Genomic DNA, 21194 nt, shown 5'->3' on the forward strand with positions numbered 1-21194 from the left:
ACCTCCAAGATACTCAGGAAAATTCATTGATGAGTTTGCTGAACTGCTCACTGTCAGTTATCTGCACTGACTACAACTTTTTTATCATAACAGGGGATTTTAACATTCACGTAGACAAATCATTATTTTATGCTGCAATATTATATTTAATGCTCTATTCTAGCATTTTATTTCTCTCTTTCTATTTTTCTGTACTTTGTTTTTATTATTTGTGTATGTGTGTGTGTGTGTGGGGGGGGGTTAATTGTATGTTTTAATGTTTCTCAAATTACATCTTTTTCTGTTTTATGTAAAGCACATTGAGTTGCCATTGTGTATGAAATGCGCTATATAAATAAAACTGCCTTGCCTTGCCGTGTTAACATAACATTTTATAAAGTGCAGTCTTCATTGTGTTGATTTTCATGATGCTCTGAATTGTGAAATTGTTTGTGAAGTTCTTTAGAACTTGAAAAAAAGCTTTTACATTCTTCAGATATTGGTCATGACATGTTGAGTAAAGCATGACAAGTAGCTTTTGTTAGCACCAGTTTGTAATAATACAAATACATTCAGCGCTGAGGACATTTCTATCAGTGTGTAGCACAGCAAATGTCAAAGCCTTTATTAAGTGTCTGTAGGTCTTTGGCTCACTATAGCATCAGCTGGCAAGAGAGTGGAAAAACACATATCTCTTTTTATAAAAAAACATATTGGATGGTTACTGTACTCCAGACTTTTATCAGGTGAAGCTGTTGAGAATGAAGTTGTACTCTCATGCATAGAGCCCTCTAGTGGTTGAATCATGTATTCTGATGATGGTGGATCAATACGTGTAACTGACAGACTGTGAGTACAAAAACAATATATTCATCATAGTTTTCATATTGGTGTCACTCAGGAGTTCACACAATGAACAGTAGCTCATGTTACACCTAAAATCAACCGTATATATTACAACGAGAGGAAGGAAGCAGCACAGGCTTTGATCTTTGAGGTTTAGAGGAACCCATAGTCTTCCCATGAACTTCTTTAAAGAGTCTTTAACCTGGAAAAGGTGAAAAAGTTAAATCACACCAGAGGAGTGACAACTTGAAACAGGTGGAGAAGATGGGTGCACTGCTGGTCTAGGGGTTAAGGTGCCGACTATGAAAAGCAGTGTCTTTGTTTGTGTGCCTTTTTTGTATTTTGGCGGGGTATTATAAGCCTTTATTACAGAAAGTTGAGAAACATCAATAAATGAGGGAGATAGAGATGCAACCTGACTTCAACTTGTGGGGGGTTCATAATTAGCGTCCCCCAAATGAACAAAAAAAAGTTGGGCAAGGAACTTCCACACAGCTGAGGTTCAAACATTGTATCATAGCGTGTCCTAGCATTCACATTATCTCTTCCACTCCATCATATATCTGAATCTTGTGGCAGGTGGAAGGACGTCTTATCTAAATCAAAACAGCTTTGCAGGAACTTGTTTCCTGATCTGAGATTCTCATTACTGTCAAGAAGCCTGAAGACTGTTCCGGTTGTGATGGTTTGAGTTAGTCACAGTGGCTGGGAAGAAGTACAACAATGAAGACCGTCACTGCTGCAGAGTCATTCAAATCTGTTTGAGCTTCTTAAAGGTGCAGAAATTAACAGAACAAAAAAAAGTTAATGACAGAAAAGATGACTATTGCAGAACAAGTAAGAAAGCTTTAATTAAAAAAAAATCAACACCACTCTCAGAGTCCATGTGCTTAGCAGCTTCACAGTGTTTGATTGATGTGCTGCATGTAACCAGCTGTGTGTGCAGCTGGAACTCATCTGCATAATACCCATAACACACTTCTCTGTTGAGTGGCACAACAGGATGTTTCTTTTTCTTTTTTTTACCATTGGTTAAACAATATTTTTATATGGCTGTCTGCCGAGGTAAATGTATTGTTTTGCTGATTAATAGTCCAAAATCCAAACATATATTATATACATATATATTTATTATGATATCCTACATTTCCCATAATGAAGCTCAATAGTGTCTTTCTTAGATCCTTCCTTGCCTCTCACATGCCCACTTCTGTCAAACCCCAAGTGTCCATTATGTGATGGGCCTTTTTGACACAATATTAACAGGTTTCAACAGATTGATTAGTACTCATGGGGGCAGATACACTGAACTTAATTTATAAAATTGATGTGTAACCCTTTTTATGTTTGCAATTTTTGTTTTTGTTGAATTATTATATTATTATTTGTTGATTATGAAAAAATGATAACGATTGACTTACCATCAATAATTGTTGTCTTCTTTAGTTAATTGATAATTGAATAGTATTCTTAATTTCCTGCTGCTCATAACTCACACCTGACATACCACATGAACCTTCCTAAAAAGCTATATTTTCCCTCCGTCCGCTGGCCTGCTTTCACATACAAATTCACCACAAACTGACATATGCCTCTGCCAATCAAATCAGCTGCTGTTTCTCTTCCAACTGTGGCTCTGAATCACTGTATTTCCAGAGTAAATTTAGACTCTTTTGACAAAGTGAGATAATGATGCAAACATTTTTCTTGAGCCCTTGATGTCGGCTAAGCTTACTCTAAACACTTAACTTGTGTAACTCCCGCTGCCGCATACCTTGCCTTTGTAAACGTGACCAGAAACTGACTCAGATCTCATTGAGCTCTCAGGAGGAAAACAGTATTTTACTTTTTAATGTTTGTCTCTGTTCTCAATATAGAGTTTCAGTGAGGTTGTATATGGTAGTTGAGTCTGTTTAATCAGTAAACCATCACTGGAAATGCCGTAATGTGGCTGAAATGTCTTCAGATAATAGTTTTTAAAATGAAATGCAGAGGCAGAGGCATATTTTTAAAACACTCAACGGCCAAGATGATAAAAGTTAAATATCTGTTTTTGCTGTTCCTAAAAAAACAGATATCCATGGTATCTTCCAACTCAAACATGGTGTAGATTTGTTCTGTTACGGCCTGGGACTGTTTGCTTCTGTCTGTCCGAGGGAGGGGGTGACCTTGGGCTGCAGCTGTTTGTCAGAAATTGGCAGCATCTGGCTGTGCTGAAGGGAGAGGTGTGGTATTGGGAGAGCTGGCTGCACTGAGAGAAAAAACTTCTGCTGAGCAGGTCATGCAGGGTAAAAAAATAGAGGACAGGAATGTAATTTGGCTGTAATTTGGCCAGACATTTTTTTTAGGGTGAAATGGAAGGAGACTAACACATTAAACAAAAGTAAAAATTATAATGCTTGCTTAGTTTGGCATGTTTTAGTCTATTAACAACAAATTGTGTACACTTTACATCACTGCCAGCCATTTTGGAAAGATTGCTCTCCAGCAGAGTCGAAACACTTTCTTGTAGGTAATTCATCTCTGTGAACATTTAGTCCTTTCAGAGTTATCAGCACCTGGGGAAGCATTTGCAAACAGCAACTATTATGAAAGCATGCAGTGTTGGTGTGTTCAAGGAAACTGTGTTTGTCTTTGATTTTTGATGCCATGCCTCATGGGTGTAATGTTTCTTGGCAGCCAACACTGAATGTCAGAGGCTCAGAGTAACCTTGAACTAGCATACTAAGAAACACAGTTCGTGTTTGAAACTGCATGTTAGTAACCCTGTCCAGAGTTCAAGTGAGATATTTTCTCACTTACCTCAAGTTGTAAGCGGCCAAGCAGATAGATCTGGTTTTATTTGCTGTGGTTTTGAGTTATAGATTCCTGCCTCCTCTCCAACACAATTGAGGCGATTCAATTTGTGGTGTTCACAGCATTAAAATAGTTTTGAGAGAAGAAATTCAAAAAGCCAAATAAATAAGAAATAAAACAGAAACTTGCTCAACTGAAAGCACTCAGGGCTTTATCCTTACCTATGACTGATCTATCAAATATCATAATACCTTTGAAAAAATACCTTGATATTGATATTGCCACAGTATTGTAGTGATGATTACTGGTGCTTTCACAAAATATTTACACAATGAGATTTTTAATAAATAGTCATGTGTAATGCGGATAAAAAGACGACACTTACGCCATGTCATGATTATATCCAAAATCTAAGATGTTATCTAGTCTCATATTATGTTGATATAATATCGATATATCTGCCCCTAAATGGTTATCTTTGGAAATTATTTTATAGCTTGTAATGCTACAGTGACTTTTGTGTCACTACAGATATTTCCTAGCAACCAATTTACACATTACACATTATCAGAAAAGACATTTCTAGTACTTGGGATGAAAACTGAACTAGCAAATCATTAGTTTGAAATGAGCTTTTAGTTACTAATAACTGAGTAAAGACTTAAAGACAAACTAAGTTATAGATTCACAAATAGTTGGTGGATTGATATCTATTGAATTTCAACTGCATGAAGTGCAGCTTTTCTCTCTGTCTGAAACACTGTTTTTCAAGGGCTCTTACAGTACGCCTTGCTAGTTACAGTAGGAGTGTATCATTAGGCTTTAAATACTGTAGGAAGATGAAAGATGTAAGAGGTTATAATTACACAGTGAGTGGTGTAACCATCTCTCGGTCTTTAATATGTTGGATGATGGAGATTTATATTCACTGAATTACTAAAACAGTAATTTATAGGTTTGTAAAGCATGTTTTTGTGTACATGCCACTGTGAAATGTATGTGTGTTTTTTACCTTTGGTGATTGTTTTTGATGTAACAACATTAGAGGATGGTAAGGCAGAAATGAAGATAGTGTAAGTTTCATGAAAAGCACAGTAGAGGGATTGATCACACTGCAGCAGTTATCTCAGCAGTGAAAGCTCCTTCTCGGCTTACAGATATCACAAGAAATGATCCCTGAGCTTCTTAAAATGAAATTCACTCTCTGACTGAAACAGAAATGGGATAATCTGAGGAACTATGAAAGAATAGATTTTAACTCATCAATACAGATTAAAGTTTACTGCTAGTCAATACTGCAACACTTTATTCAACTCTTCATTCCTGACCATAGCAACATTAGCTTGAGTAAAAAAATAAAAAATTCTCCTCTTTTCAGGCACATCTGATAGCCTTCATCAACGGATGGTTTGCACAGAAAGTAAAGAAGTATTTCATATCGTATCATATCATTATACATATATATATATCTTCCCATATTTAACATATTTTACTCAGTGAACAAAAGATTTTCAGGATTGTATCTTTCTGATGTACTGTACTATATGTTTTCACCAGGAAAAGCTTCATAAAAGGCACAAGGTCTTTACTATATTTGGCTACAATTAATACGCATCCTTCCTTGTCTGAGACCTTGAACTCATCACTGGAGTGAATATGCTTGAGTAAGCACTGGAAACTGTCCAGTCCTATTGTCATCGCCTCTCCAGCTCTGGTGGATTTCTTGTCATTAGTATGAAGGATGTGGGAAGGAAGGAATTACTAATCTGGTTTTACCATTTACGTGACAATAGCTCTGAATGCAGTAATGACACCACACAGGCCAGAGAAGGAACTACAAAAGAAGATATTCTAAATTTGAAAAGGGCTCAATTTTAACAACCAGATGATATGAAATATCTTGGCATAGGAAATACGATCCACCAACTGTATTATGATGTGTCATCAGATCTCTTCATAACCGTGTGTTATACAGTGTGCTGTAACGTGATATATAGATGTCCATTTTGGATGACAACTAGCTCTCATTAAGAGTGAGCTGAAAAGGACAAGGACTTGATATATTATATCACATCAAACACAATGAATCACTGCCTCGTTAAGCACTCATAGCAGCCTCAATTAAACACTGCAGAAGTGGAATTTCAACGAGCGGAAAACAGTGCTTGATCTCAGTTTAGTGATCTCAACATATTAATGTTAGCTGTGGTTATGTAATCATTTCTGATCCAAAGCAGTCTTTATTTTATTGTATTTATTTTTAAAACTGTCTACAATTTCTTCTCACGCATCAAACATTCAACATCAAGCATTCCTAGTCTTTTTTCTGTTTCAAAGGGACAGCTTATGCCACAGGATCCTATTTTATAAGATTTTGTCTGAGCACTTCATATTCTGAGCAGATGTGGAAACTGGAAGTAGGGAGATAGCGATGGGAAGCTTAGAGGCTTTGATCAAAATATTCTAGATGTTCCTGCATTGTTCTCTTACCTGTTCTTTCTGTTTGCTCTCTTTTAAGTTTAAATTTGGAATGCAACTAGTGATTTTTTTCATTTTCAATTTATCTATAATTTTTTTATTGTTTGGTCTATAAAATGACAGAAAACTGTAAAAAAAGAAAAAAAAAGAAAAGTGTGACAGTTTCCCAGGTTGATGTCTTCAAATAGCTTATTTTTTCAAACCAACGGTCAAAATCCAAAATATATTCAGTTTAGTGTCATAAAAGACTAACCAAGAAGTGCAAGAAAGAGTCAATTAATTGATTAGTCACCAACTATTTTGATTTTTAAAGGAAAACATTTCATTTCTCTGATTCCATCTTCTCAAGTGTGAATATTTTCTGGTTTATTTAGCCCTGTGTGATAGTAAGCTAAATATCTTTGGATTGTGGACTGTTAGTTGGGACAAAAGAAGACATTTGAGGACATCACCTTGGGCTTTGGGATAATGTAACCACCAAATATTCCCATTAGAGAACCTTTGAACCATTAATCAGTTATTCTATTTGTTGCAGATACATTTTCATCCAATTGATCAATTAATCATTTCAATACTTTACTTTAAATGATTCTTATTGTAGTGAAAATAAACTATACATAATAAACTATATGTAAGAACACAGACCTTTTTAAAAGCTCTTGAATCATTTGGAATCACTGCTTTTCATCGACTCAACACTGTATCAAAGCTGCTGACAGCACTCTCCATCTTGCCTCTTTAAAAGGTCTCACACCCCCCCCCCCCCCCCTCTCTTTCTTTCTTTCTTTCTTTCTCTGTCTTTCACCTGTTGGTTGTCTCTTTTCACACTTTAGTCTCAAATATTTTGCAATCATCTCTATGTTCAACGCTATCCAGCTGTAAAGGAAAATCTGTGATTTCTTACAGTTTGAAGGTCAGTTATTTGATGATTTGATAGTGAGTGGTTTGTGAAAGAGGCACAGTGTATGACTGGAGTCTAACATCACACATGTTCACAAATAATCTGAAGCGGTTGGACTGGTTGAGGGCGAGTTGGGCTGTGTCAGTGCTTTAATGAAATTTCTAGTTTTTTTCTCTTCACCGAGCATGATGTAATGATCGAAATGTCTTTTTGATGGCACAGTGAGCATTTTGGAGAAAAAAAACCACATAATCTTTTGGCATTTTATCTATGTCATTGTGCTTATGATTGGATTACAGATGCATCATTATCTTTTAGGTTAAAGTCTTTCCATTTTTGCAGGTTTTCTGTTTCCACACAGCATCACAGAAAGGGACAGACTATTCTGTTCTTTAGACCATCTGTTATATTGTCACCCATGGGGGATACTTGGTGGATTTACACAGCAAAATCAATCACATTGCATCACTAAAAGCCAAAAGCCTGGCACCCAGAGTTTAAGAAGACACAGTTCACATCATGGCAACATCAGTTTTTGATTGACTGGTTGACTTTTACAGTGTTCTTTACATTTCTCGACAGATTGATTCTCTCTCTGTCTAAGAAAAGGAAACAGAACTTTAGTACACAATGTGCTGCCACATACATGTTGTTGAGGACAGTTAGGTTTGAAGAGGGAGGCCTGTTATGCACCTATGAAGGTTCAGCATCATAACAAGAAGGCTGACTGCCGAGATCCAAGGCCTCTCTTTAATCTTATCTCAGCTGTTCATCCCCAGCTGTCAGTCTGCTGCCTGTTATCTCTGCTGATAGAGACTGAGACGTGTACCGAGCTTTATGTGAATCATTCTTATATTTCTTCCTTCTGTTTAAAAGCTGTTTCCTTAAACTCCCCTTTAAAAACTGTAATTCTTTGCAAGGTTGCCTCACTTTCTGGTGAATAACTTTTTTTTTTCTTTTTTTTTTTTTGCATATTAGCTAAATCCTCCGACAAACATGCCCAGCTGGCATTTCTGAAATAGTGCTTCCTCTCAGCACAAAATTCTGGTAGCAGCATCCATTGGGTAACTAACTGAGGAAATTCACATGACAGATTCATTTAATGAATCTCCCTGTGGGGCCTCTTGTCTGTCAGCTATCTCCCAGCACACAGTACATCTGATGGATAGCCCCTTGGTTAGAACGGTTATTTTTGTAAAAGGCGGTGTTCCATATATGTTAATTAATATTAAGTTTATATAGGTCACGGGATGTGTCCCCTTCAAGTCAACCCCACTGGTTTGTTTGCCAAAACAGAACTGGTGTGCCACATCAATTGCACAAGAATCCCCTTCAATTACAACCCTCAAGGTACAAATTAGTGGTTATTACACCGGGTGGAAAGGCTTCTGCTTTTCCACTCATTCATTCAAATGTGTATAAACTACAATTCAAACCTAATGTGGTAATTTCTTGTGTTTTATTGGGATGTGTGTTGGGTTTCATTATATTAACCGACTGTTGATGACACATTCGTCCCTGTGGTGTGTTTCAGTCTGCCGCTGCAGCCAAGGGAGGGATGTAGGGAGGGTGGGGGACGTGTATCTCATCTCTGTCTCATGCCCGTGGTCATCGGCTCCTGTGAAAGAGGGAACTTTAATGACAGAGGGGCCCTTTGTGTGTGATAGCCAGGCAGGCAATGACATTTAACAGAGGCAGCCAGTTAGAACTGATGGCATGCTCACATACCGACTGATGTTTGATGCTTTCTATCAGCGACAGGGAGGATTCAGCCTGCTGGAAGCTTCAGTATTTTTACACGTGTAGCCCACGGGAGGAAAACAGATACAATGCACACATTAAAGTAGCTGCTTTGTGTGCATATTTTAGAAACATGGCACAAAGGAGGGTTTTTCCTTGACTTTAAAAATGAACCCAGGGGATAAGAATAGAGATCCTGCCATCTGGAGTATGTTGAGTTCGGTGTTCCAGTATTTGACAGGAATAGCTGTTAATGTTTAGTCTGTGTTAAAATATCTTTGGGCGCAGGCAGAATTCATAAGCAATATTTGTTTATCTGAGATTGTGTGCACATCATTCAAAACTGACCCTTCTTTCAACTCTCTCCCTCTTTCCTTTTAGTCTTTATTCTAGTCTTTACAATCATACCAACCTCTACCTCCTCCCTGGCTCCTTTTTTTCCTCCTCCTCCATCCTTTGGCCCACTCAGCTAGTAGTACAGAGCAGAGGGAATGTTAGGCCTGGGTTCCTTTGGTTATATTTAGCACTGAACAGATGCAGCGCACTGGAGCGGAACATACCGCCTCTGCTCGCCTTGGAGTGTGTGTGTACATGAGTGTGTGTCTCTGTCTGTGGCTCTTCCTTCATACCAGTTCTCCCATCATGCGCTGCTGACTCTGACTCAGCAGCACAGCTCTGGAGAAGTGGGTCAGAACTGGCCCGCCTGCCTCCTCACACAAAAACCATCACGTCCAGAAGTCAAAACCAGAAGGCTTTTTGTAAAGTGACGTTTGAAATCTGTCGGGTGGTGTTCTCCTTTAAATATTTACAATGTATAACATCATGTCGAAATAATAATAATTCAAACATGAACTAACATGATTCGTTGATTTAATTGATTTGTATATTAACAGACAAACAAATCAGCAGCTAATTTGATCATTAACAAGTACTATCTGGTTTAAGCTTCTCACATGTCAGGTTTTGCTGCTTTCTCTGTTTTATATCATTGTAATTTGAATGTCTCTGAGTTTTGGATTGTTGGTCAGACAAAACAAGCAACATTCATGTTTAGTCTTTTATGTGGCTTGTAGAATGGGGATTTTTCAAGTTTTACTTAAGTAAATAATCTATAACCTCTTCAGAATGATTTCAGTCTTTTGGCATTGCATTCATGAGCTGAAAATCAACACCAGAAGGCAACAGTAAACATGATCCATGTGAGCCTAACAAAGTGAATTTGGTAACTTTTGCAAATATTGCTGCTAGCAAGTAATTCTTGCTTACCAACCTAATTAGCTCTTCAATATGCGTTTTCATACACCAGTAAATTAAAACAGATGAAAATCACACAGCAGCAAGGGGTAGAGTTGCTTCACTGTTTCTGCCAGGTTTTGGAGCGCCTGTTGCACCTCTAACCACACCCAATAGTGATGTCATGATGTACTGGCATGCTCTGGAGTACACCTGTACATTACCACTGGAAATACAGCAACAACAGCTGTTGATAAATTGCTCTTTAATCAATTAAAGCTAACTGTCCTACCGTACTGAAATTTATTGATACCATTTGTTGCCTGGAAACCAGACGAAAGCATTCACAACTCTACAAAGCTTACATAAGGATTGGAATATGGTCAACAGTAATGTTAAGTATGTATGTGGGATGAAACACATTCAAAATCACTTCCTTTGGTAAACTGACTTGAACTCAAATATAAAGTTTTTTACTCGTGTTAATAAGTTTTGTTATCTTCAAGTTTTTCATTTTAAAAATGGTATTAAAGCAGTAAAAAAGCACTTTTTTAAGGCACTCTGGTCTGATTTCTCCATGGTGCCCCCAGCCCACTGATCAAGGCTTTGGATTGGGAACCCATGAAAGCCGCTCTGGGTGTGGTTGGGTATGGGTGTAATTATAGAAGCTGAAAGCAGAGGACGAGTCCAGAGCATTACAGTGGACCTCTCTGTGATTGTTGTTTTTTCCTCTCCACCCTCGCCATGCTGATTGCAGGGCTCAAGGAAGGCAGCAATAAGATGGTGGCTGTACATGTGTGTAAGACAGAAAAAGCTGAAGTCACTTCTTTATATATCTGAGGCTGCTGTATGTATAAATGTGTGAAAAACAAGAGTGTGTATGTGTTTAAGTGACATGAGAACAAAACAAGCAAGCCTCCTGTTTCATATCATTATTATCATGTCTGCGGTATTAGCTGTTACAAACTCTCTCAGCCAGGATAATGGCTGTGTAATAGCTGGAGATTGCAGCTACATTATCACACCAAGTGAGCTGAGTGAAGCCCATCACTGAGAGCAGGAGCATTTGATTAGTTTTGTCTATTGCATCCCTTGTTGTTCACCTCTCTCAGACAGCCCCTCCTCTCTCTTGCTGAATAATGTAGAGTTAAAATGCCATCATCTGTAACTGGAGAGTCCAGTGATGACTGACGGGATGTCCTGAGACCCACAGGAAGCTGCTGAAACAATGGAATTTACTGTTTAACAAACCAGCATTTCCAGTTCCTACTCTGTGGCCATTATTTGGAATCAGCAGAGGAAATACAATATTATTTGTCCTCTGAAGGAAATGCCATCTCTTTGTGCTCAGTATGGTACTGCCTGAGATGGCATCTGAAGTGTGTTAGACTATGACAAAGAGACCAGTTTGAAGATTTATAAGATGGCTTCATAAAAATAAAGCTGTAACTTTGTAAGTCTGTAACTGTGTTACATTTTTGTCGTGTCCATTGTGTCACAGCCACCAGATAGAAGGACGCAGACAGAGTGGAGCCATCTTAATCAAAATGTGATAACAGACAGGCTTGTGAAATCCCCAACTAACCTCTGCTTTTGAGATCTTTTTAGTTCAGAACAAACGTTATATTGAGCACATCTGGATGTTACTTAAATTATAGTGTTAAAGGGAAATTAGGCTTATTTGTTGTCTTGCCTAGAGGTGGATAAGGGGGTTGATGGCACTCTCATATCCGTCCCTTTTAATATGAAGCTGGAGCTAGTTAGCTGAGCATAAAGTTAGCATGGCCCTGTCCAAAGGTAACAAAATCTAACTTCTAAAGCTAAGTTATGAACACATTTTATCTGGTTTGTTCAATCCATATGAAAAGTGTAAAAAAGACAATTTGTGGTTTTACAGGGGGTTATGTGCCACAATTTTTTGCTTTAAACCACATGATCTGTTTTTCTCAGGTTTTTGGACAACTTAAACAAAATAAAGGATTTGGACAAAGCCAGGCTAGCTGCTCCCCTGTGAAAGACATGAGAGTGGTATTGATCTTGTCATTTGACTCTCCTCAGGAAAGCAAATGAATGTCAAACTATTCCTTTAAAGCATGTCAAACTCTGAAGAGCAATAGCTGTTTTCTATCCAAACATGTAGATGGGGTCGCCTTCGCCCAACACCCACAGGTGGGGATTGAGCCTAGGAGGACGTCTTGTCTTGCACTATAATCCGCTCTGTCATCACTACAGGTGGTGTTTCATTAGAAGGATCTCTCTCTATGTGTGTGTGTGTGTGTGTGTGTGTGCCTCTTTCAATTACAGCAGGATTGTCTATTATCTCCCCTACCAAAAGTAAGGGCAACCTGCCTGTCATTTAACACCTAATCTTTGCCAGCAGCACCTTACAGGGGAGAGAAAAACACACAAAGACAAGCCTCTCACACACACACACACACACACACACACACACAATCGCTCTTCTAAACATGTGTCAGCCCCTGATGTCCTGACTCGACGCTCGCATACAGACTCTTGGCGAGCATTTTTATGGTTATTCCATGGGGGTTTGTGTCATGTCTTTGGTGATGTTTGTGTTAGATTTGGATCTGTTTTAGTGTAAATAGCAGTAAAACAAAAGTTTAAAGTGTTACAATGCCCATCTTATCCTATAATATGTATTTTGATTACAGTAATTAGTCATTCACCAATTGCAGAGAATTAAGTATGTAGCATTCTCCCAGAGAGCAGCTATAATTTAGAGATTTTGCATGTGTGGTCTCTTTCTTGAGAAAAAAAAGTTGTGTTGATATGTTTCCTTCATCTATCAGAAATATTTGTTATAGTTTAGCCCCAAATTGTTTGTGTGTGCTACAAGTCATTGCCACACATACTATCTGTAGGTGGTTTAAGGCTGTTTTAAAACAATAGTTAGAAGTATTGGAACATGTTTTGCTTGCTGTCATTATTCCTCCTATTCATACGGGACATTAAAAGATCCCTCACTAATGAATTACAAGTGATGGAGGGCAAAATCTGTAGTGTTTGTGTAGTGTTTTAGTTTATCTGAAGCTAATATGAAGCTCCTGCTCTCAAAATTAGACTAATCAGTTTATATCTTTCAAAGTTACTGGGTTTTTTTGTACCACATTCCAGCTCAACAGGGAAAAACTGTCCAGGGCAACACAAAGAAGCAATTCTGTACTAAAAAAAGACAGTGACTTGGAAAATACCCCTTTGATTTGACTAACTCTGACTATGACTTTAGAGATAGCTGTGGACTTTGTCTCCCATCACTTATGTTGGAAGTGCATTAGGAAATGATCTTTTATATAAACATGAGGACTGACTCCAGCAAACAATCTTTCAATGATCATTTGGGCAGCCTAATCTTTAAAACAGATTTGAAAAACTGTGACCCCATCCTTTAATTGTTTCTGCTGTGTAAGATGAGAACAGCTGTTATTTCAGGTCATTCTGAATCTTTTATAACTCTGGCTGCAACCTCAAATGATTAAGAATCACATCTCTGAAGTCACATTTGTAGGTCTGTTTTCATTTTATTTTTAAGATCCACCACTGGGGGGCAGCAGCCCATAATAACCACACATTGCTCTTCTCATTCGCTGGTTGGCTCTGGGTTGCTGTGGTAACGGCTCTGTGAGAAGCAGACTTTCAGTGGCGAGGTAGGGAGACACAGAGGGCAGTGTTGAGCTGGAGGACAGGAGATGAATCCTAATCAGCAACTGACTAGAGCTTCACACACACACATGCACACAGCAAACACACTGATATGGCAGTTTCCTAAAATTAATCTTGATTGTCTATAAGATTAAAATTAATTTGTCTACTTGTACATGAAAATAATCAAAAACACCCAAACCACAAGTGCAGTTTGGACATTTAGTACTCTTTTACCACCTGGCATGTTTATTTCCACATGCATGATTGACAGGTTGTAGCAGTGGCTTACAGTGATGACAGCTGTTATGTGGTATAGGCTGCAGCTGCTTGGCACAGTCTTCTGTTGATGTTTTAGGCAGCTACTACCATATGTGTGTGTTCACTTGCTATCTGGCCGACACATTTTATAATTTAGTTTTTGCCGATTCCTCTTCAAATGTCACTTCTTATATATGCATGAGATATTATAATCATCCAAACAACCCAGCAAATTAAAGCCATATCTTCAAAATTCATGGATGCATTTTCTGTGTTTTCATGTGCACAGCAATATACGTGAGAGTGTCAATCACTATCTCCTTAGATGTTTGAGAATGCACACTCCTCCCTCCCTTCAGTCCCAAAATGAGACAGGGATGCATAACTAGATTTAAGGTTATGTAATGCTGACTGGAGGCATGGAGGATGGGTATAATCCACTCTTATTTGGGTTAAACCCATCTCTCTCACACACACACTCTCCGTCTATCTGTAAGAGGACAGGGGCCTTGCATCTTCACAGCTCTCTTCTGTCCAATCCCAGGGCTGAAAAGCACCGATCTCTGTCACACTCAGTCTTTTACCAGCCAGCTCCACGAACATCTCAGCTCCCAGGAAACTTCTCTCAATGAGCTAATGTCTCTGGTGTCTTAGAGTCTCCCTGATGGGGTGATTTCATTGTTATGAGCTTCAAGAATATCGTATTTAAGCTCACAAATGATCCATCTTGCCATCTTGAAAACATGATTGTTAGTTATTTTCACTGATAGAACAACATGGCTTCTTTTACAGCTGAAGCGAAGTATTATTTGCAACATCAATTAGTCAGCTGATTATTTTCTCGATTAAGCAATTACTGTTGATTTCCCAAAGATTAAGGTGAAAAAGGATGGAACATATGCTTTTTGACCTTATTGCTTAGAAAAAACTACTACATTTCATCAATTGTGGCAGAGTCTACAGATCATTTAAACTCTAATTTGTTTTAATGCTAAGATAGTTTTTACCAGGGCATGTTTCTATTCATTATTTCCAATTTAAAAAACAGGCAGTCAGTGGAGTAGCAGTTTTGATTTAAATGTCCTTGTAGAATATTAAACTACAAAGACATATTAGCATTGATGCTGATATTGATTATACAGATGGACTGATGTCTCTGACCTCTCTACTTCATGTGGTTTCTCTAAATCTAACATATAGACTCAAATAAAAATGTTTAATCCTATAACATCAACCCATTTTTGTAGAATTAGAAAAAAAACATCAGTTCAGGCTGTATTTAGCAGAGACAGACAGCTGTGGATTAAAGGACACAGTGTATGAGAATTTACAGCCCTTTCACAGCAACAACACACTGTATCTGATTGTATACAATACAAGGATCCCAATTCAATAGACACAATAAACTGAACAATCCACCATGTGTATTGTTAAAAATCAGTGAAACAGTCCAGCTCTGCCGTTGTTGAGCTGAGATAAAATCTCCTGCAGTTTTCTCACCACATCTGGTTGTTTTAAAGCTTTATTTTTTCTGTGTTATAAATGCTGAGAAACCAGCTCTAAATGGGTCATGGAAAAAACAACTGTTGTTTCTTTCCAAAGACTCCAATGCCATTTATAAAGGTGAATTGAAAATGAAATTGTAGTCAATTGTGACATTACTGTAATGTGACAAATAGATATCGGCATGTTTTTTTTTCTTTTTTCAATTTGACATCCAGCATATCTACAGAACCATAACATCTGCTCATAGCTTTGTGATTAAAAATCCAGGCAGAAACTAATAAATGGCGCATGAACTGTATACATATATGCCTGGCACAGTGGTGTGATTGTAATCTGTGATCCACATGGCTTTAATCCTCATAAATATTGAATACTTGATGACTTTCTCTCTGATGGAGCATGACACCTAGGCGGCCCGCCTCCTGCTAGCTGTATGTACCCACAGGAGGGGGGTTGCTCCTGACAGCGGTCCTTATCTCGGGGAAAGCATCTGAGCCAGCAGAACTGACATGGCAGTGAGCGCAAACACTTCACACATGTGTGTGTTTGCAGCTTGATTTACACGTATTTAATTTCTGATGAGATGCTGTTTATTAAAAACCAAAGCAGCACAGAAACAGAAACTGGGTGGCAGAGGATGCACCGATACTTGACGATCATACCGAAAGATGCTTGTGTGTGTGTGTGTGTGTTTGTGTGTGTGTTTGTGCGTGCGTGCTGTTGTATCTGTTCTTCCTTTTACAATCTGACTGCTGCTTGCATGATGGTCGTCAGCACTGGCTGGTTGCTAGGTAACAATTACCTGACTGTGCTTTGCTTGCACTGAATTACACAGTGGTGTGTGTGTGTGTGTGTGTGTGTGTGTGTGTGTGTGTGTGTGTGTGTGTGTGTGTGTGTGTGTGTAAAGCAACGGAAAAATACAGCAAAGTAGACTACCAACTGGTGTCTCCACTTCTGGGTAGAAAATGCCCCACATTAGAATCAAATTCATGGTTACAATAATATTTTCTGTCTGTTTGTGAATCTGATTTGTACTCTGAATTGAATTTTATCAGCAGTGTGTCTTTAATTTCTGTGTGACATTTGTATCAGTGTGTCTCTTTTCATATCTCAGTCTCAGGTTTCATGTTGACAAATAAGCCAAGTGGTTGAGACTTCCCATTTTTTCACGGTGTGTGTTGTGCTTTATATGGCCTCAGGACTCCACATCATCTGTGTTCTCACTTTTACATACTTCAGTATTTATAGTCATGTCCATGGGGGGGGGGGGTCTGCTGTGACAGATGATGATGTCACTGCAGGGCCACACCTCAGGGCAGATGACAAACTCTCTTTAACTCTGCTTTAAGACCATTTTCACTTTCTCTGTTGCTGCTGTAATGTCTGTCCTTTTCCCTGACTACAGTCTCTCAGCAGCAGCACTTCCTCTCATGCTGTGAGCACTTCCTGCTTTCTTCCCAAAACCCCAACCACGGACCCAATTCTAACCTTAAACCATGTCTTGTATGAAGTTTTAGAACAAACTCCCAGAATACCTGAGGTCTGCTCCAACTCCCAATTCTTTTAGATCAAGATGTAAAACTTACTTTATTTTTTATTGTACGTGATAAGATTGCATCACGCTTTTTAAGGCTTGTAACTAAATTATTTTAAGGGCTGCAACTAATGATTATTTATCAATTAATCCTGCTGATTATTTTCTCAATTCATCTATTGTTCATGTTACAATGAATTGTAAAAAATGTCCATCCCAAGTTCCCAGAGCCCATGATTATGAATACCTTCAAACAGTCAAATATGGGAAGCTGGAACCAGTGAATGTTATTTGATTAACAAAATTGTTGTTGATTCATTTTCAGTCGATTAACTCATCTTATTTAAGGAGAAATATGTAACACTGACTGCAGTGTCTCCCATGTCCCCTCCTCCCCAGAAAGGGGAAGCTCACACAGGTTTTTAGGTCGGGTTGAATCTATCTCAGTTGGTTTGTTTGCTTGCTTCCATGACAGCAGCACGCTGTGTTTGCGTGCCAATGTTTCATATCTGGCAGCCTGAGGTGTTGAAATGGGCGTCAACCTGATCTTGCAGAAATACGTGAAATGATCACGACCTCTTAACACAACGTTATATGGTGGTGGCATATTAAGTGTTGAAATGATGTGACAGCACCACGATCAGGTTGACTGGGCAGTGGGTGGAATCACACAGGCCAAAACAAAAACAGACGTTTTGCACCAGAATAGTAATTTCAAAGGAGAGCATACTGTCTGTAGTATCATATTTGGAGAAGCCAGTATTTACTTAGCATGTTTCCTTAATGTATGATAACATGTCATGGTCTCTATGAGTTTGTACAGTAACTATATTACACTTTGGTCCTTTAATGGAGTAATTGTTGCAGCTCTAAATTATATCCCTCAGTTTCATTTTAATTTGTGATAGAGAGTAATGTTGGATGTTGCACTTTTTACATCCTGTTGTTCCATCCTGGTAACTACTATTTCACCTTATCTCATTATTGAAAAGGAGATTACTCACTACGGTGTAGTCAGTGTGTTTCCATTCATTCATTCAGTGAGATAGAGACCAGTGATCTAGGTTTGTAGTATCCAAAAGCACTGAGACCAGAGCAACTGGACTTGTTGTACATTTTTAAAGACATTTCACCTCTCATCCAAATTTCCTCTATAACCTCTATATCTCTGAATCTACAGAAGTTAAGTACCCGGGACTCCCCACCAGTTCAGTCAGAAGTGAATAAGCTTTTTAGATTAGAGGCGAAACGTCTTCAAGAAACTTCAAGTCCAGTTGTTCTTGACTATGAGATGTGTGTTTGGATTTTAAAAACATTAACATTTTCAAATAGTCCTCTACATCATCCTATATATCACTCTATCTACACTATACCAAGCCCACTTTTTATCTGACTAATTTGATCTAATGCCCCTTGTAAACATATCCCACCTAGATATTCAGTTTCACGCAGAAATATGTGACATTACAGAAGCTAAAGACTCCCTTTTTACTGTGACTTTAAACCGTGTTACTCTCGCCAACGTAAACTCCACCTATCCAGTCATCACACTGACCATGCCATCCTGAAGCCCTGAGCCAGGAGAAAAATTTTCCTCTGTGATCACAGGCCGGCAGGAGTCCATGGCACCTCCCCTGAGAACTGCTTGCCAGCTCTCCCAGACATGGATGATATATTTGGAGATCATTAAATGGTCCTAAATGAGACCCTGGCGTGAGAGCGAGCTCTGACCATCTGGCCCCATTGTGAGCGCCGGGGCTCATGTTCAAACTCAGTCAGCAGCATCAGCACCTCTGATTGGATAATCGCTGAGTAAGCCTGGAAATTCCAGCCAATCAGAGACTCTATTGATTAATTACCCAAACATGCCTCAATCTCTACGTATTTCTCTAGGTTAACCATTTCAATACATACTGTGTAACTACATATTATGTGGTAATTGCTTTATCATTTAATTAAACAAATGAACAGAGGTGGATTATCACAGTTTTTATTGTTTCTGTTATGTTTTTTGCCTCATGTGGATTATATTCATATACAAACACAATCTATAACAAATTAATTTACTTATTTGAGGACCTTTTTTCAAATTGGCTAAAGGAGGTGAACAAAACATTTCATGTGCTCTTTTAGTATCCAGGAGCATCGTTATAATACCTTACTTTTGGTTTCATGACCTTACTTTTGGTCAAATGTTAAAACCCCTTAAGTCACTGCCCCTAAACCCACTTTTTCTAGTCGGCACCTCAGTTTCTTTTACTGTACCACAATTCTCTTTATTATTACTGTTGTTGTTTATGTCTGTCTGTCTGTCTGTTTATGTGTGTGTATACACATGTATGTGGCTTTTTTAAATGTGATGTATAAATAAACTTGACATTGACAAATGTCAGCCTGTAAACAGAGAGGAAGACAAGCTGTTTTTTTTTATTTTTGAGGTTTGTTTACTTGAGCTGTGTTTTCTGTCTGCTGTTCCCAGGTCACAAGCTCAACAAAGACCTGAAGTACTACCTGAGTTTGAGATTTCAAAAGTCTTCCCCCGACCACGAGCTGCAGAAGACAATCCGAGCCAATCTGTATCGCCATGCTGTGCCTTGTGAGTAAAAAATATTAGTAATGATGATAATAGTGACAGCGGATGCTTAAGAATTGTGTGTTTAACCAGTGGTTACCATCATTTCTTTATCTTTACCCCAATGACCCATTTTTTTTTGGCTTCTTTCTCATTTATTTCATCTTCTATTAATCTCATTCTTGCTTTTCTTTCACCCATAAATTAATCTGTTACATTTAATATCCCTTTCGTTGTTGAAAATTAACACCAGCTCTGTCTCTAACCAATGAAAAGAAAAACAGCTCTTACACAATGTATTACTGTCCATTAAAGCCACTTGTGTCTTGACCGCGCCAGAGGACCATTTTTACAGCTGTCTCACATAGCTGTGAAATATACAAACTGTGTGGCTCGAGCCAAACACCCAGCACCATGCCAGACTCCACAGCTGGGCTTGGTTACATCACAAACAGTTGGATGTGTGGCTGGGTGATGCAGTCCAGCTCTGCTGAGTTCATTTTGCTACTGTACTCATGTCATGATTATGTTTTTTTTTTATTTCTTTGCTTGAGTTGTGATGACCACAAGGCTTAAAGTATTCCAACAAACACCAGAGGAGATTTACTGGTGATATGAGTGTGTGCTTTGATTATTACACATTTGCATGACATGATTTAATCATCATTCTCGTCAAACACCAGTTCCTCCTCCTTTTTTTACTCTCTCTTGTTCTTTCCTTTTTAACTTTCTCTGCCTCTCAATCTCTGACTGTCTGTCCCTCTGTTGCGCTCAACCATGTGACCGCTAAATCCGCCTCTCTGAGCCTCCCCCAGTGCCCTGCCTGGGATTATGATGTTCTGATATATTGAAAATAGATTTCTGCCTGATTATGTGATGAACATGTCAGGCTCTCGCAAAGATCACAGTACGATGGAAAGGCCTCTGTATACAGGGGACAGCCAGTGTTGACGCAGACAAAAGGCTAAAGAAATACTCTAAGATTAATACTGGATTTATGTTCAGCACTGAAAGGGATGCTGATTTGTCAGCCTTGAAAGAGGACCACAATGGAAACGAGTTATCTTTTATCTTTAATGGTTTATCCCTGACATTTATAATTTATCTGTATTTGTTGCAGTGTGACATTTTATATATATTTGTTTTGATATGTCAAACAAATCAAATCAAATCAAATTTAGACATCACTGCCAGTTACTTCAAGTTGTCTGTAACAGTAACAGGATAATCCTTGAGCTGTTGCACATCTCTTACTGTCACTAATTTGAGAGGATAACCATCACCATCACCAGTGCTTGTATTTATTATTGTGGGCTGGTGTGAGCATGTAAGGAGGAAACGTGAAAGCTTTAGTGTGCTTCAAATGAAGGTCATTGGCAGATGTCAACCTCTCTGATCTCTAAACTCAAACATGGCCAAACACCTTTAGGTCAGTGAGGTTATAGAATGGATGAACAATGTGTAATCCATATTTTTAGTCAGAGTTTAATAAAGTTTCAAACTGTGAGGAGCTATTTCTGGCACCTCTGGTTCTGCAAGTAAAAAATAAGTCTCATTCAGGTCACCCATACAGAATTTTATGTAACTCAAAGTTGAATTAATTTCATGGTTTGGATCAGAAACTCATGTTGAAGTTTGAATCATCAATACATAAGATTAATTACTACATTAGAAAATATATTGGTCTT

General features: G+C 38.4%; 1 protein-coding gene across 8 annotated transcripts in view; it reads left to right on the forward strand.

Annotated features, from left to right (window-relative positions):
* LOC128357209 (membrane-associated guanylate kinase, WW and PDZ domain-containing protein 1-like) overlaps positions 1 to 21194 on the forward strand; it is a 90505-nt gene that overhangs the window by 10817 nt on the left and 58494 nt on the right. For all 8 annotated transcript variants that reach the window (XM_053317480.1, XM_053317482.1, XM_053317481.1 and 5 more), the window contains exon 2: positions 19414 to 19530. In XM_053317480.1, coding sequence (XP_053173455.1) covers positions 19414 to 19530 — 117 coding nt within the window. The remainder of the gene's footprint in view (positions 1 to 19413; positions 19531 to 21194) is intronic.

The sequence above is a fragment of the Scomber japonicus genome, chromosome 4, assembly GCF_027409825.1.
Source record: "Scomber japonicus isolate fScoJap1 chromosome 4, fScoJap1.pri, whole genome shotgun sequence".
Lineage (NCBI taxonomy): Eukaryota > Metazoa > Chordata > Actinopteri > Scombriformes > Scombridae > Scomber > Scomber japonicus.